The sequence below is a fragment of the Fistularia commersonii genome, chromosome 16 (genome assembly GCF_037954325.1).
Source record: "Fistularia commersonii isolate RoL2024-O1a breed Wild chromosome 16, RoL_Fcom_v1.0, whole genome shotgun sequence".
Lineage (NCBI taxonomy): Eukaryota > Metazoa > Chordata > Actinopteri > Syngnathiformes > Fistulariidae > Fistularia > Fistularia commersonii.
Window position 1 is genome coordinate 12,003,663 of NC_141299.1, and position 14,520 is coordinate 12,018,182.

At 43.2% G+C, this 14,520-nt stretch overlaps 1 protein-coding gene across 1 annotated transcript in view; it reads left to right on the forward strand.

Moving 5' to 3' along the window:
• arhgef18b (rho/rac guanine nucleotide exchange factor (GEF) 18b) overlaps window positions 1-14,520 on the forward strand; it is a 37,018-nt gene that overhangs the window by 1,967 nt on the left and 20,531 nt on the right. Inside the window, exons 2-9 of the mRNA XM_086162235.1 lie at window positions 2,868-3,010; window positions 3,137-3,729; window positions 3,919-4,063; window positions 4,936-5,062; window positions 5,161-5,215; window positions 7,952-8,038; window positions 8,912-9,020; window positions 9,321-9,495. Of these exons, the coding sequence (XP_086018361.1) occupies window positions 2,868-3,010; window positions 3,137-3,729; window positions 3,919-4,063; window positions 4,936-5,062; window positions 5,161-5,215; window positions 7,952-8,038; window positions 8,912-9,020; window positions 9,321-9,495 (1,434 nt within the window). The remainder of the gene's footprint in view (window positions 1-2,867; window positions 3,011-3,136; window positions 3,730-3,918; window positions 4,064-4,935; window positions 5,063-5,160; window positions 5,216-7,951; window positions 8,039-8,911; window positions 9,021-9,320; window positions 9,496-14,520) is intronic.

Consider the following 14,520-nt stretch of genomic DNA (forward strand, 5'->3'; position numbering starts at 1 on the left):
ACACATAGACACACAGATGCTTCACACACACACTGACGCTCGTATGATGGATTTGCAAATATAAGAAACAGCCATAAAAGGTTATGGCAGCACCAAGAGACAGCATCAAGTGTCTGCACCGAACGTCTGAGTTTACACTTCGCACAAGTGGGATTTGGAAGCAAACACATTCTCTCTCCGGTGGGGACGCCGCCATTCCCTCCGCCTCAGCCGGTGATTTAGTGCAATAGAAAATAGATGTGCGTCTGTGTGTTTGTTTACACATGAGCATCTCTGGCTGTCGGGACGAGCAGGGGAGAAGATGCTCCCTGGGTCCGAAATCCGGACGAAGAGCAGGCCTGCGTTTTAATCTCGCGCGAAAACCCGTAAGCGACGTCCACCTTCACACGGATGCACGAGTCAACTCGATCTGTGGAAATGGATTAGTGGAGCTCCTCGACGCATTGGGGTGTTTGTGCCGATTCTCTGAAATGCAGTGTTCGGATTCCGTCAAACGAAAATAGCGTTCGAGCTCATTCGTCTTCTTCTTCTACTTTTTTTTTCCTTTCGGCTTTCCCCCCGAGGTGTCGCCACAGCAAATCAACCTCCTCCATCCAACCCTATTCCTTGTATCCTCTTGTCACACCAACTAACTTCATATCTTCTCTCACTACATCCATAAATCTTCTCTTTGGTCTTCATCTAGACCTCCTGCCTGGCAGCTCCAATTCCAGCATCCGTCTACCAATATATTCACTATCCTTCCTCTCTAGATGACCCAACCATCTCATTCTGGCTTCTCTGAGCTTCTCTCCAAAACATCTAACATGTGCTGTTTCCTAGATAGATTCATCTAGTAATAAGTAAAAAATATATACTTATTTTTGTAAGATTTCCACTGTCTTGTTGAATATTGATTTGAATCTGAAAGTAGTAATTTTTTTGGATGCTGTCTGCAAACTATGATTATTTTTTTTCACTTTATCGCCAAGATCGTCATGAAAAAAAAAAAAAGATATTTTCATGGATTTCAAGAATATTTTTCAAACAATTTTCATTTATCTTATATATCCTCACCTCCTTAAAATAATTGTCATTATTTATTATTTTGAAGTCATTTTTTTTGCCTAAATCAACTCCTCAATATATCGCATAACATATAGCTCAGTTTTTTGTGTTTTTTGAAAACAGATGTAAACATTTTTTTTCAGTATATTTTGACAATATACTGTGAACTTGAATGGTCTCTGCTATAAGTGCATTCATCACACACACACACACACACACACACACACTGAGGCGTTTTGCCCGAGGACAGTAGAAAGCGGGGATCGAACCAACCTCGAACTGGAGGAACGTCTACTCTACCAAATTATATGTATCTTATATTTTTACATCTTATATCAATATAAATCACTTCATGTCATTCAAACAGTAATATATTGCCCAATTATTTCTTTAGTGCAGACATAAATTACACATTTCCAACACGTTACCATCGATATATAATCGGGCTGACGACGTTTCGATTCATGAGGTCACACTTTCCAATATTTTCCAATTGACGACTGATCAAACGCCCGCTGGCTGCTGTGCAAAACCGTCACGTGTTGTGAAAAAAAAAAAAAAAAAAAAAAAAAAAAAGGAAAGACCCTTTTGTTAACCTTGGCTCAAGATCATGATTGCCTTTAAATATCTTTGAGCTCACTTTTTTTTTTTTTTTTGTTTTTAATACCAGAAAATGTACTTTATGCTCCCAATCAACCTCATCTACGCAGAAAGTTTGGGGAAAAAAAAAAAAAAGCGCAGAAAAACCCACAGCAGCCCAGCCTGGCCGACACCATGTGCCGGATGGAGAAAAGTTAATGACTCAGTGGGAAATTTGCTGGAGCTTTTAGCATCTGCAGAGCCCAGACACATTTCCAGAGGCAGCTGAGAGAACTTTGGAAATATGAGTGCTAACTTTGGATTTGCGTCCAAACAGCTGTAACTTGTCTGTCAATGTCGCCCCCCCCTCCGAAATCTGCCCCTGAATTTATTTCTTTGCACAAATCACATATTGGCAGGGTTCAAAACAGTGATGTCGTAGCCTTTTTTTTTTTTTTTTTTCCTCGTGCGGAGAAAGGAATCTGCTTTCCAGCAGAAGGTTGGCTTGGGAAACGTGTGAGGCTCAAGGGGGAGGGCGGGCTTTACAGAAATGATACTGATGTCAGATATCTGGGCTGTAGATCGCCTTACTTCGGTCTAATACGCTCACTGTGTCACTGCAAAACACGGTGGAGTTCACATTTCTACACCTTCAAGGAATTTCAATACTTTTATTGATTCTTTTCCAACCGGCTCCATTGTTGGACAGTTCAATACAGCCCCCGCAGTTACCATGCATTTACATGGTAATGGTATTTACAACTGCTCATTAGTTGTTTTATGAATGGACCGCTTCTGGAGGCGACGGAGAGACTGATCTATGGCCGCACGCCACTAACATGGAGCCCAAAGCCGCCTCGCCGAGCTGTTGCCAATAGCGACGGCGGTTTGTGGCAAATCGTGAATTGAGGAATCTGTTTATGCAATGGAAATGTGAATAGGGATTTTTTTTTTTTTTGGTGGGAGTCTTGTGAGGGAGCTGCAGGGAGCACAGTCACCCAAACTGACTTCTGTGTTTTCAGTCGTATTCAAAATGTAATTAAAAGCAGGGATAAATCATCACATTAATTGTGGTCTGGTTCTCTTTCGTGAGCCGCAGTGATTGAGAACGTAAAGAACCTTGTTGGCTTAAATCATAAATGTTATCATTCATATCAATTCACATCTGCTCACCTCGAAACGCATCTTTCTTCTCGGCTGTTACAGATGTTCAAAAATCTCTATGTTTGTCCATTTTTCAGCATCTGAGTGCAAACCTTATGGACGACCCTGTTCAGCTCCCGGTGCCAAACTCAGCGTCCAGCCTGGTTCCCGTGCAGAGTCGTCCTTCTCACCGGCGTCGATCGATAACTGCACCTGCTTCGGTGACGCCGGCGACGATCAAGTAAGAGGCTTCGTCCTCCGCTTTCCGTCACTTATCATTTCAACCGTTTTCTTGTGCTAAAACGTACTTACTTAACTGAAAAATGAATTAAAACCCCTCTGCCGCTGCTCCCAAATTGCCCCGCAGGGTTTAGGAGTCAGTGATTCCGGTGGCACCGGCGAGGAGGTGAGCAGCCTCGTGGAGGATCTGCTGGGCTTCGGCTCCGCGCTCAGAGACTCCGAGTATTTCCGAGACCTGCAAGGAGGGACCCCCGCTGACATCACGCTAACAGAAAAGGAAAGCGTCTCTTCCAGCCTGCAGGCGTCCCAAAACACAAACCATACTTTCAACGTGGAACCCGAACGCAAACGCCCGAGCCCGACAATCTCTCAGATCGATTCCCCGTCGGCCCCGTCCCGTAAACAGCCTGCAGAAGAACATCGCGGCAGGTTTGTGGTGACTCAGCTCGGCCCAAAGTCGCCATCCGACCGCGTCATCGACAGCGATGGCTCGGCATGCGTGACAGGAGGCCTCAGTTTGACAATTAATGTGACTGAGCTTTTGGAATCAATTGAAAGAGTGAAAACAACAACAGGGTCTCGAGGGGACGAAGAGCAACGCGCGATGGATATCGACGAAGAGTCGGACCTGGACAGCTTCCCCACTTTAGTTCGGTCGATGTCGACATCTCGAAGGCACAGCTGGGGCATACCCGTGTCCCCTCTAAACCTGGGGAGAAGGTGGGAGGAATACATGTTTATTTATCTATTTTCCACCTTCAACTAGTTTTCAGTTAAGCTAGGTACTTGCTTTGAACATCTTTATGGGAAGAAAAAATGTTTTTGGCATACTCATGTAGCATTTAGCATGTAGCTCCGGTTGTTTTGCTTGGATTTCTGACGATACGCGTTGCTTTGCTGTGCCGCCAGGCTGAGTCTGGACACCATGGCGACTGACAGCGATGGAGAGAAAGACGATCATGAGGAACCGCAAAGAACCGCGGCCTCCTTTGGGGAGGACACAGATGCTTCCAGGCAGAAGGTCTCCAGCGCCAGAGACTGGTCCACTAGCGATGTAATAAATCTTAATTTCATGTTAATGCTTCTAATCTTTCTGCATTTGTCCACTAACTCTGTGAGGAACAACTCACAATATCAAATGATAAATGCACTTTATGTGTTTTTTTATACATCTCTCAGAAAGTCATCATGACAATGCCAGTGTTTCATAGGATTTTATAACTGTTTTCATCATTTATTGCTGTGTTAATATTAATGTTGATATGTTTCAATCACAGTGTCATTCACGGAAGCTTAATTCACATTTAATAAAAGCAGCATTAGGCTGAGATGAGATTTGACCACAAATCAAATGGTAGACTTGAATTTTAAAGATTTTGATTAGGTTCAAACTGGTTGGAATGGGTGGAGAAAAGTGTCAGGTGTAATATGCGATAGGTGACTAATAGATAGAAGACTAGAAGTCAGCAAGAATGAAAGGAACGGTGTAAAAAACAGTGGTGAGACCAGCGATGATGTATGGTCTAGAAACAGTGACACTGGTGAAAAGACGTGAAGAAGAGCTAGAGGTCGCAGAGATGAAGATGTTGACATGTTAGATGTTTTGGAGAAAAGGTCAGCGAAAACAGACTGATAGTGAATATATTGGTAGACGGATGCTGGAATTGGAGCTGCCAGGCAGAGAAGAGAGAAGAGAAGATTTATGAAAGTAGTAAGAGATGAAGTTAGCTGCTGTGAGAGAAGAGGATACAGAGAATAGGGTTAGACGGAGAAGGTCGATTCACTTTGGTGACCCCTGAGGGGAAAAGCCGAAGGGAAAAGACGATTTTATTTTTTGTGGTATTGCAGCAACTGAAGGGACCAGATGATGGCTATGTGTGATTACTTCCTTATAACATGTTTGTGTTCATCTCCTATTGTTTTCAGACTACCAGTTGTCCTCAGAGATGTCTGTACCCGCGCTCACAGATCCTCGACACCACTGAATGCCCTCGAGCTGCACACGTCTCTCTTGTAGTGCAGACATCCAAACGGGCCGAGAGGGCGGCAAGAGGTGGGGTTGGTAGTTTATGTGCTTGACACTCAACAGAGAGTTGTACAGGGAGCTTTTTTTAAAATCACATTTGATCTTCCCTTCTTTTATTTTGGCAGCTGAGGAACTCGATCCAGAGGAAAACTTACATTCTACTGAAGGGCAAAGCCACATGTAAGTCGAGGCACACTACTGATGACGTGTCCCGAAATTTATATCTTTTCTGATAGTTTCTCTTTTTGCTCTCGATACATACCTCATGTAAGTGCAAACCATCTACTGGCACAATGGACAGTTTTACATCTTGTCCTGTGTTTCTCCGATTCTGACTATCTGGATTTATCCAATGACCGCTGTGAAAGAACAGCTGACAACACAGGAAAGTCTGTGTGACAGCTTGGGAAGACTTGCTGACTGGAGGTAATAGACCTCCATGGGGCTGTCTTGGGCTAGCTACCCATGGTTGCAGTCCCCGACACTAATTCAGGTTGTTGGGTACACCGCCAAAGGCTACCAAGAGTCAACAAAAGGAACATACCCCTAGAGCCTGTGAGAGCATGGGTGCAAAATGGCTAAGTGATTGACTACATGGCTACAGACCCAGGAACACGTATGACTATGAGCAAGAAGGCGGCACATGAGACAACTATAGCAGCAGAAGGTCACTCACTTCAAGTGTGTGCCGGCGGATGGTCGAAAATAACATCAGCAAGGGGACTGAAGATCCACCAAGGAAAGAGGGGGCGCTTGAGAGAGCAGAGAAAAGGGCCTCGCATCGACCAGTACTTCCTTCGAACCAATAGGTCAGATTTGTCGAATGAAGCACAGCGACCGGACCAAACCCAAAGTTCGCAGAGCATCTGAACCCTCATCTCTGAGGAAGATGATGCAAGCACAGTAATGCAGGTGGAGGAACGGCCCCGACCATGCAGACCTCCTGGGGAAAGGATCACAAGGCACAGACCGTGTGTGAGGTGGCCCAAAGCTGTTGAGAAGAGAGAGTGGGAAACTGTCAACAAAGATCTAACAAGAATCCAAGAACAACAAGAGAAGAAGCTGGAAAGCTGGAAAGAATCGGCGAAATAGTCTACCACGATGGAGAACAGCGCTTTGGAGTGAACGTAGAAAGAGGTGCCAAAACACCAACCTAATCAAACACATTCTGACCAGTTGCAAGACCAGCCTCACACAAGTACGTTATACGTGGAGGCACAACCAGGTGGTGAGGTGTCTGGCAGTAGTACTGGAGAACAAGAGGAATGTAGTTAACTACTTACCACTGAGAGCGACCAATACCACCATGCCAGCCTCGTTCATTCGAGAGGGTCAGAAAAAGCCCAACCATCCTCCAACCGTACTCAGGCCTGGACAGCTAGCCATGGCCCAAGATAGGAAAATGTTGGTTTACATTGGCCAGCAGCTAATTTTTCCCCCAGAAATTGCATCTACTACCCTTTGGCCAGATTTGGTACTTTGGTCCCCATCGCTAAAGTCTGTGTACATCATGAAACTTTATATTTTCTGGGAGGGCGCGGTTGAAGAGGCCTATAATCGCAAGAAACTGCAATACACCGAGCTGGCAATGGACGCTCGAGAGTAAGGATGGGATGCAAAAGTCTGTCCTGTCGAGGTGGGATGTAGAGGATTGTGGCTTCCTCCATCATCAGGCTGCTAAAAGACCGTGATATTCAAGAAAGTGCTCTTCGGCAGACAGTTAGATTCATCTCTGAAGCGGCTGAAAGAAGCAGCCAATGGATATGGATAAAACAGAAGGACCCGTGCCGGGCTCACAGAGCTGAACCATTCAGTAACTAGCATTGTAATGACATGGGACACAAGCTCAGGCCTGATCAACCTGTAGAAGGCCACCTTTGAGGAGGGTGTATGGTGTTAAAAATGACCGAAACCCCCTATGAATCCAAGGCGCACTACTGGTGATGTGTCCCAAAATCTATTTACTTTCTGATAGTTTCTCTCTTTGCTGTCAATACATACCTCATGTAAGTGCATACTGGCACAATGGATGGTTTTACATCTCGTCCCGTATTTCTATGATTCTTATTTTCTTCTTTGGGAAGAAGATGCTGCGGTCAGATCAACAGCAGAATTCTTATGTCAGAGGCGACGGTAACAGTACCTGCAGCCACCGCTTCCTAGCGCGCACACTGTTCTGAAGCTGTAAATCATTACAGTGCAGTAAAGCCATCAGACAGAGAGGCTTCCCCCATTCCTTCCTGACATTTCTGCTCCATGTCATGCGTCTGCAACCTCTTCCTCCCACCATCCTCTCTCCCAGCTCCTTAGATGGCCCCTCAGTGTGTGTGCCTGTGTACTGTATCAGATTGCGAGACCACATGTGTGTGTGTGTGTCTGATGGTTGTGTAAATGCGGTAGATGATTCTCCTTTTTAATTTAACATCTAGCAGCGCTAGCGGCCCCTCTCCTCTCCTCTCCTCTCCTCCCCTCCTCCCACTCAGCCTCTGTCTTGTTTGTCTTAGGCTGTTGGTACAGAAAGTTCTACAGGAGCTAAAGCTGTACCATGGGTGGGTAAACAGGAGAGATAGATATTTTCAGTCCTACCCTTCCTCAAACAGCATCCGTCACTGCAAAGCAGATCATGACAAGTGGATTTGGGGAACGGGGCATTGGCGCCAGGGTTGCTGCCGTGTATATGCACGGTTTTGGCATTTGTATGTTTGTGCGCTGCCAAAGGGTGACATTGTGCTCGGAAATACAAGACCGCCGATGAAATTGTTTTTTTTTTCCTTCCGGCATTAGTTGATGACAGTATATCCAAGTGAATCTTGCCTATATTCACACTCTTCAACCAGCATGTGATTATTTAACTTTTTCGTGACATCTGTTTTCACGGCGTTCTCCATACGATGAAAATGTGATTGTCATCCACAGAGAGAAGCAAAGAAACAAAATCAACCAACAACAATCAAATTCCAAGGATGTGGGAAATGTCACATGGTACGAGTTCCTTTCTAATGAGTAAGTTCTATATTTGTGGCCATTGTGTCTAGCTCAAACGTTTGGTTTTAACCCTTTATATTTATGTAAATATATATATATATATATTCAGATGGTCGGTCATATATATACAAAAGAGCGATAGTGAATATATTGGTCTACGGATTGGATGCTGGAATTGCAGATGCCAGGCACGAGGTCTAGAGGAAGACCAAAGGAAGATTTATATATATATATATATATATATATATTTATATTTGTGTGTGTGTGTGTGTGTGTGTGTGTGTGTGTGTATATACTGCTCAAAAGGGAACACTTAAACAACATAATGTAACTCCAAGTCAATCACACTTCTGTGAAATCAAACCGTCCACTTACGAAGCAACGCTGATTAATTTTGATTTGTTTTAAGGACATTACATCAATGTTGGACCAGCCTGTAGTGTGTTTATCCACGTTAATTGTGAGTGTGACTCTAAATCCAGACCTCCATGGGTTAATAAATTTGCTAACCATTGATCATTTTTGTTGGATTTTGTTTCATTCGTTCAGATCTAGGATGCGTTATTTTATTGTTCCCATTATTTATTTGGGCAGTGTATAATATGGGTTTTGTGTGTGCATATTTATATGTATGTGTGTCAATGTGTTTTTGTATACATATATATGGGAGATCATTGATTGTGTGTGACACTGTATTTTTTTGTGATTGTGTTGCGCTTCATGCTCCACCCATGTCCAGTGTACAGTTTCGGAGAGGGGATGTAGTGTTCCCTCCAAACTTTTTCACCCCTGATAATAGCAGGCCCAAACAAAAGTAAAATAAAATCCAACTAAACATTCGTAAAACCCGATAGGAGTGACTTGATGTCATTTATTTTTAATTTCTTTGAGGAATGAGGAGGAGGAGGATCGTGCAGAGAAGGTAGAGAAAGGTACGAAGGTAAAGAGGACTCTCAGCTCTCTGAGGAACAGGATGACCGGCTCCTTTAATAAAGACAAGGTAAACTCCAATGCATGTTTCTGCTGTAAACTAATAATGAGATATTCTTTGCTCCTTTAACCGCAGAACCCTTCATGATCATTACCTATAACGCCCAGGGCAAATCCTCAAGAGTAAACAGTTAACTAGCGTGCTTGTTGCCGTGCACACGCATCGTTAATCTCCTTACCCCTGTTACATATCCTCTCTCACACGGTAATATGGTGTCATACCATTTGGTAAGCGCTGAAGTGGAAATGAACATGAAGAGCGTGCGTGTAAACGTCCCTCTCTTTTTGCTTTTTCTTTGATCCTCTGCAGGGTAAGAACCGGGAGAAAGAGCAGCAGAAGGAGAAGGAGAGGGAGGTCAAAGAGAGAGAGAAAAAGTGTAACAATAGCAATGGGCATCATTTGGTGCCGGGTGCTTTCTCCAGCTGCGCCACCTGCTCACTGTGTAGCAAGACTTTGCAGAGAAAGCATGGCCTGCAGTGCATGAGTGAGTAACACCAAAGCCACGAGTGCACATGCACTCTCGTTTGTTGTCAAGCTGACACACATACACACACACACGCGCGCGCACACACATACACATGCGAACTTGAGCTTATTTACACTCATCCTACTGCCTGCTCACTAACACACTTATTAACACTCATCTAAACAAGCCAGGGCACACAAACAAATACACAGAGATGACTTTAGCCGTAAATACTGTATTTGGGTGTAACACTTGATGAATGCTCCGCTGGATCGACGATCGCTGTTGGAATACAAGCCATTCATAAAATGGCAAAATATCACTTAACGTTTGGAACAAAACCAACGGCATGTCAGAACAAGAAAAGATTAGTCCCATTAAGTCACCAATTTCTTAAACGAAAACAGTGTGCAATTTCAGTGCTGCTCATCCTTAAAAGCCTTTGGCTTTGTGAATTATTTACACTCACATTGTCTGCAACTCTTCACTGCATTTTTTTCTTATCATCACTGTGGTTCCTGGCATTGCACAACTCAGCTCTTTACACGGGCTTTCTAATGCATCGGCACCGTTCTCTGAAATGCGTGTGTAATTCTGTTTCTGTGCTCGTTGGATTTAGCGCATATCAATTGTCCTAAATTATTGTGTGCATTCAAGGAGTAGAACCGTGCAGGACATTTTCAACTGTGTTCGGCTCCTCTTTCCTTCATCTTTCGGCACACCCGTGAATCATTCGAGTCAGCTGATAAGCTCTGTAATAGCTAATGAAAAACATCCAGGACTGTAAGCATAGTGCAGGCAGTTGTAGGTGGAGCTCAGAGAAAGAGAGAGAGAAAAAAAAACAACCAAAAACTCCAGCATGAGAATACAGTTCAAGGGCTTTATAAATGGGTCACTAAGGTTTGAACTAATCCAATGTATAAATATTAGGGATGAAACAAGACTGGCAAACCAGAATCAAAGCAAGGAAATATGTAAAAAGTAAAAAGCAGTGTCAAATATATATACCACATATATACTATTATTACATTTGAATATTTGATAAAAGTGAGCTAGTATCAGTGAACTATTTGCAACGAAATCAATGAGTAAAATAAAAGTAAATGCAATTTATTACATCCAACTTAACGTTTTTCTTTCAAAACTCGAATCAAAGTGTGAAAAGTGGCAAGAACGCCATACAATCCCATTGCATTCCCACGTAAAGTTTCCGCAGTGTTTACCTGTCAGACCCACTCGTGTTCAGCCCAAAGTGATTTACCCATCTCCACTCACACGCACAAAAACCCACGCGCACGCGTGCGCCTGCGCAGACGCGAGAAAACAAGTGAGTGTCCCTTTAATTTGGAGCGAGCCCTGTGGGGATTCAGCCTGTGGAATGCGTCGTTTGTATGCCAGAGATTGTTCCCAGTGGAGAGTAGGACACAAAACTGGACAAAACCAAGAATGCGGGTTCCTTGTCGCCGCCGGTTTGAGCGGCCGAGCTGATTTTACCTGAGCCCACGGGAACGGTCTCTCCACCCGCGGACGCAGCTTATCCAACTTGAAGCGGCTCTCGGCGGAACGGTAAGAAACAGCCGCGGCGGCGATGGGCTCCAGCGGGATCAGGTGGATAACTCCCGTTGTTTCGCTCAATGGACTTTTCGGACCCTAGCTAGCCAGCTAAAGGCTCGCTGCTGTCACTCAGCCGCTGCATCTCGCTCCTCTCGGGGGTTATTTGATATAAACTAGCCCTCTTAAGTGACCTTGTGTAGTTTAATACCTCCCGGTCCTAATTCAACCCACTTCACCTTAATGCAACCGTTCTAGCTCGCTAACTAGCCACTTAAGGCTAGCGCGTTAGCTTCTGCTTTCAATTGCCTTTGGAAAACTGGATATTTGGTTACAGTTCGCTCAATGGGAGACTATTATTCAGAAATCCCGAGGAAACTCCACTCAGGTTTTGTTGTGCTCCCGTCTAAAATCTCACGACTTGCCTTTAATTTCACTTTTTTTTTTTTGTGGGGAATATCTGTCACGTCAGACATGAAGCTCAACAGGTGATCGCTAACGATGTTAGCCTGTGAGATGCTGCTTCCCCCATGAGATATTACACATTTATGGCGGGATCGGATGGTTGATCTCAATTTGAAAGGGAATATAAACGACCTAATTTTCCTCCTATTCATTTCCAGTTCTAAATGAGTCTTAACATCATCTAATGCGAAACTGTCTCATGGAAGTCACTCCTCTGGTGTTCCCAAAGAACTGACTTAGAGAGCTAACTAATGTCAACCGATAAAACCTGGCTTTCCCGGATTTGACTGAAATAAGTTTTTTTTTTCCCCCTCGAGTGTGAAATTCTTGTCGTTCCTGAGCCGAGCAGACGATGCCCTCTGATGCAGGCATCATGCAAGAGGGAAAGGGCCGGACCGGGCCGGGCAGAGGGCGACCCTTCAGCCTGCTCTTTACTCTCATCTGACTGAGTCACATGGTGCTAATTGTGTTTGGCAGGGCTGTGGGGCAGAACAGCAGCGGCTGGCTCTCACCCAGCTCACCTTGGTCTGCACAGTCGTCCACTGAGCACCGCTGCGTCTCCACAAATGCCTAATTCCTGATGTTACTTCTCCCTAGACTGACCGAGAAGTCAGTTTGGCCTCTGAGGGTCTCAGTGAGTGACCTGTGCAGGAGAGGAGACGAGACATGAGCAGAGCACCTGAGAGGCACTTCAGTTATTTACCCCAAACTCTAGTTCAGATGTTTTTCTAAGGTGTAAAAATATATCAAATTCCTAATGACTCCAGGTACTGATACGAGGCGGGATTTTTGTCAACTAACTATAGATTTAGTAAAGAATGAACAAAGACCCTTTTATTTCACTCAGTTTGAAACTAATGTATTTTCCGATTGTATTTTCCCCTCTTATACTGGAAACCAAATTCCACTGATGAATACAATAATAAGCTCTCACGTCTTGTAATTCAGACAAGTCGACCCGGGGTCAGCAGTAGGTCGGTTTTGTACTCTGGAAACTTCCAATTTATTTGACTTTATGAATTGAGCCGCTGCACATCGATACATTTTCTTTTTTTTATTTTGCAAATTTTGACCCACCAATTTGTTGAGAAATGTGCTGTTGGATCCGTTCCTAGTTCCGGCTGTTTCATGAGATGATGTCAGGAGTTATTTGTCTGATTCGCTCTAAGTATTGATGTTTTTTGATGCAGTCATGCACATTTAACCGATGATGTCAGGTTTTGGCTGTTGTGTAAGAAAATACACCTGCATCTGGAGCCCCTTTAACTCATTGTTGGTTTGTTCCATAAAACCACAAAAATAGCGTAACCTACGCATCAACTATGTTGGTTTAGACACATTTCTTATATTTCACTCGTAAAATATCCAGTGTTTTTGCAAATGATGGCTGCACTATAGATTAAGATATAATGGAATTTATGGTATTGGCAAGTGGCACATCCTTATTCTAGGGTTGTCAGTTTTTGAGTTGAAAATAGGTCATAACTTGGGTTGTAAATTCTAACAGTTGTAAGATTCATAAGATTCATTACCAAAGTTCCTGCACTGTAATTTAATTCGGGATTGAGATCTGCTATCGAAAAAAAGTTGATATCAAATTATAACCGTCAGTTCGGAAATCCAGACATAGTGAGCCAGTTGTACTTCCTTGAAGTCTTACAGGTATATCTGTTAAAGTTCAAAGTATATAATTAGTATGTATGTATGTGTAATTGTGAAACCTTTATTTTTGTCAGACGGTCATCATCCTGTGACAAAAGAATATTGTCTAAGAATAAGAATATTGACAAAAATATTGTCAATGATTATAACCATTTCACTGGAGGGAATTACTTGTGCGGGGTGTATACAACAAGAATGCTTGTGTGCTTAAGGCGAAGTTTTAGTACATGTTGTCTGTGGCAACAGTTTGAATAGTGGCTGAACCGTGAATCAACTGCTTACAAGTTAGGAAACTGAAACTTGTGATGCTGATCAGTCGGTTGAAAGTCACCTACATTGGCTTGCTGATAGAAACGCTTTATTTCTTGTGTGTCTGTTGTCCTGACTTGTTTCCTGCAATAGAAACATACTGGTATATTTTTGGTGTCACTAAAAACATGCTGTTAGTAGACACAGTGGTGGTCAGTCATTGACACAAATCAGAGATGATAAGGACTATGATATCAGTTGACTGCAAACATGGTGTACTTACTTATCTTGGTTTTTCTTTTACTTCAGCAGACCAAAAATTCTTTTGAATACAGTTTGTAAAATACCCTGCGCCCCTACAAACTCTGAAGAAAATAGCTTACTTAAGGGTTCTCTGATATCTGTCGAATGACATGGCTATCTTTCCTTCCAGATCTGCTTAGCTATGATGGTCCTGTAAATATTCCCTCGCCTTAGCAACTCTTGAAACTCAGTTTTGCATGGTCGGTCTGTTTGTTTGCTGTAGACCTATACATTCAAATATTGTTCTGCTTCAATTGCCTTTAGTTTTAAAGCCAGGTTGCCAGTTAGTGTTATTTAAAACATTAACTTCTTACAAACTTTTTTTAATCCAAGGATTGAAACAATAAAAAGTAAGTAATCTATGGGTGACCTCCCTCTGGCCTTTATTTTCAAAACTGAAGAGGACGATGTGAGCCAAAGCAACAGCGAGTGAAAAGGTTTGCTCATTGGTTGTGTTTGTATTTGCATTGTATAGCAGCTGTACACAGAAGGGAAATAAGCCAAAGAAGCCATTATTGTGGGTTGCACAGAAGTAAGTAGAAGTTGCTGGTATGGGTTGTGTTTACGCTGTGCACAGTAATGCTCCCTTTGACGCCAGACTAGCGCAACAGAACATTTGCCACTCCACAATCCGAAGTGGGTGAAGGGATACGAATAGGTTATATATTTATCACACGCTCACTTTTTAACTTATTGTATATTTTGATCCCTTTTAAAATATGATCATTTGAAACATTCATTCAACAATAAAATTGAAGATAAGAAAAATAAAAGCCATGGGAAATAAAAGCAGAAAAATCAAATTAAAATCTC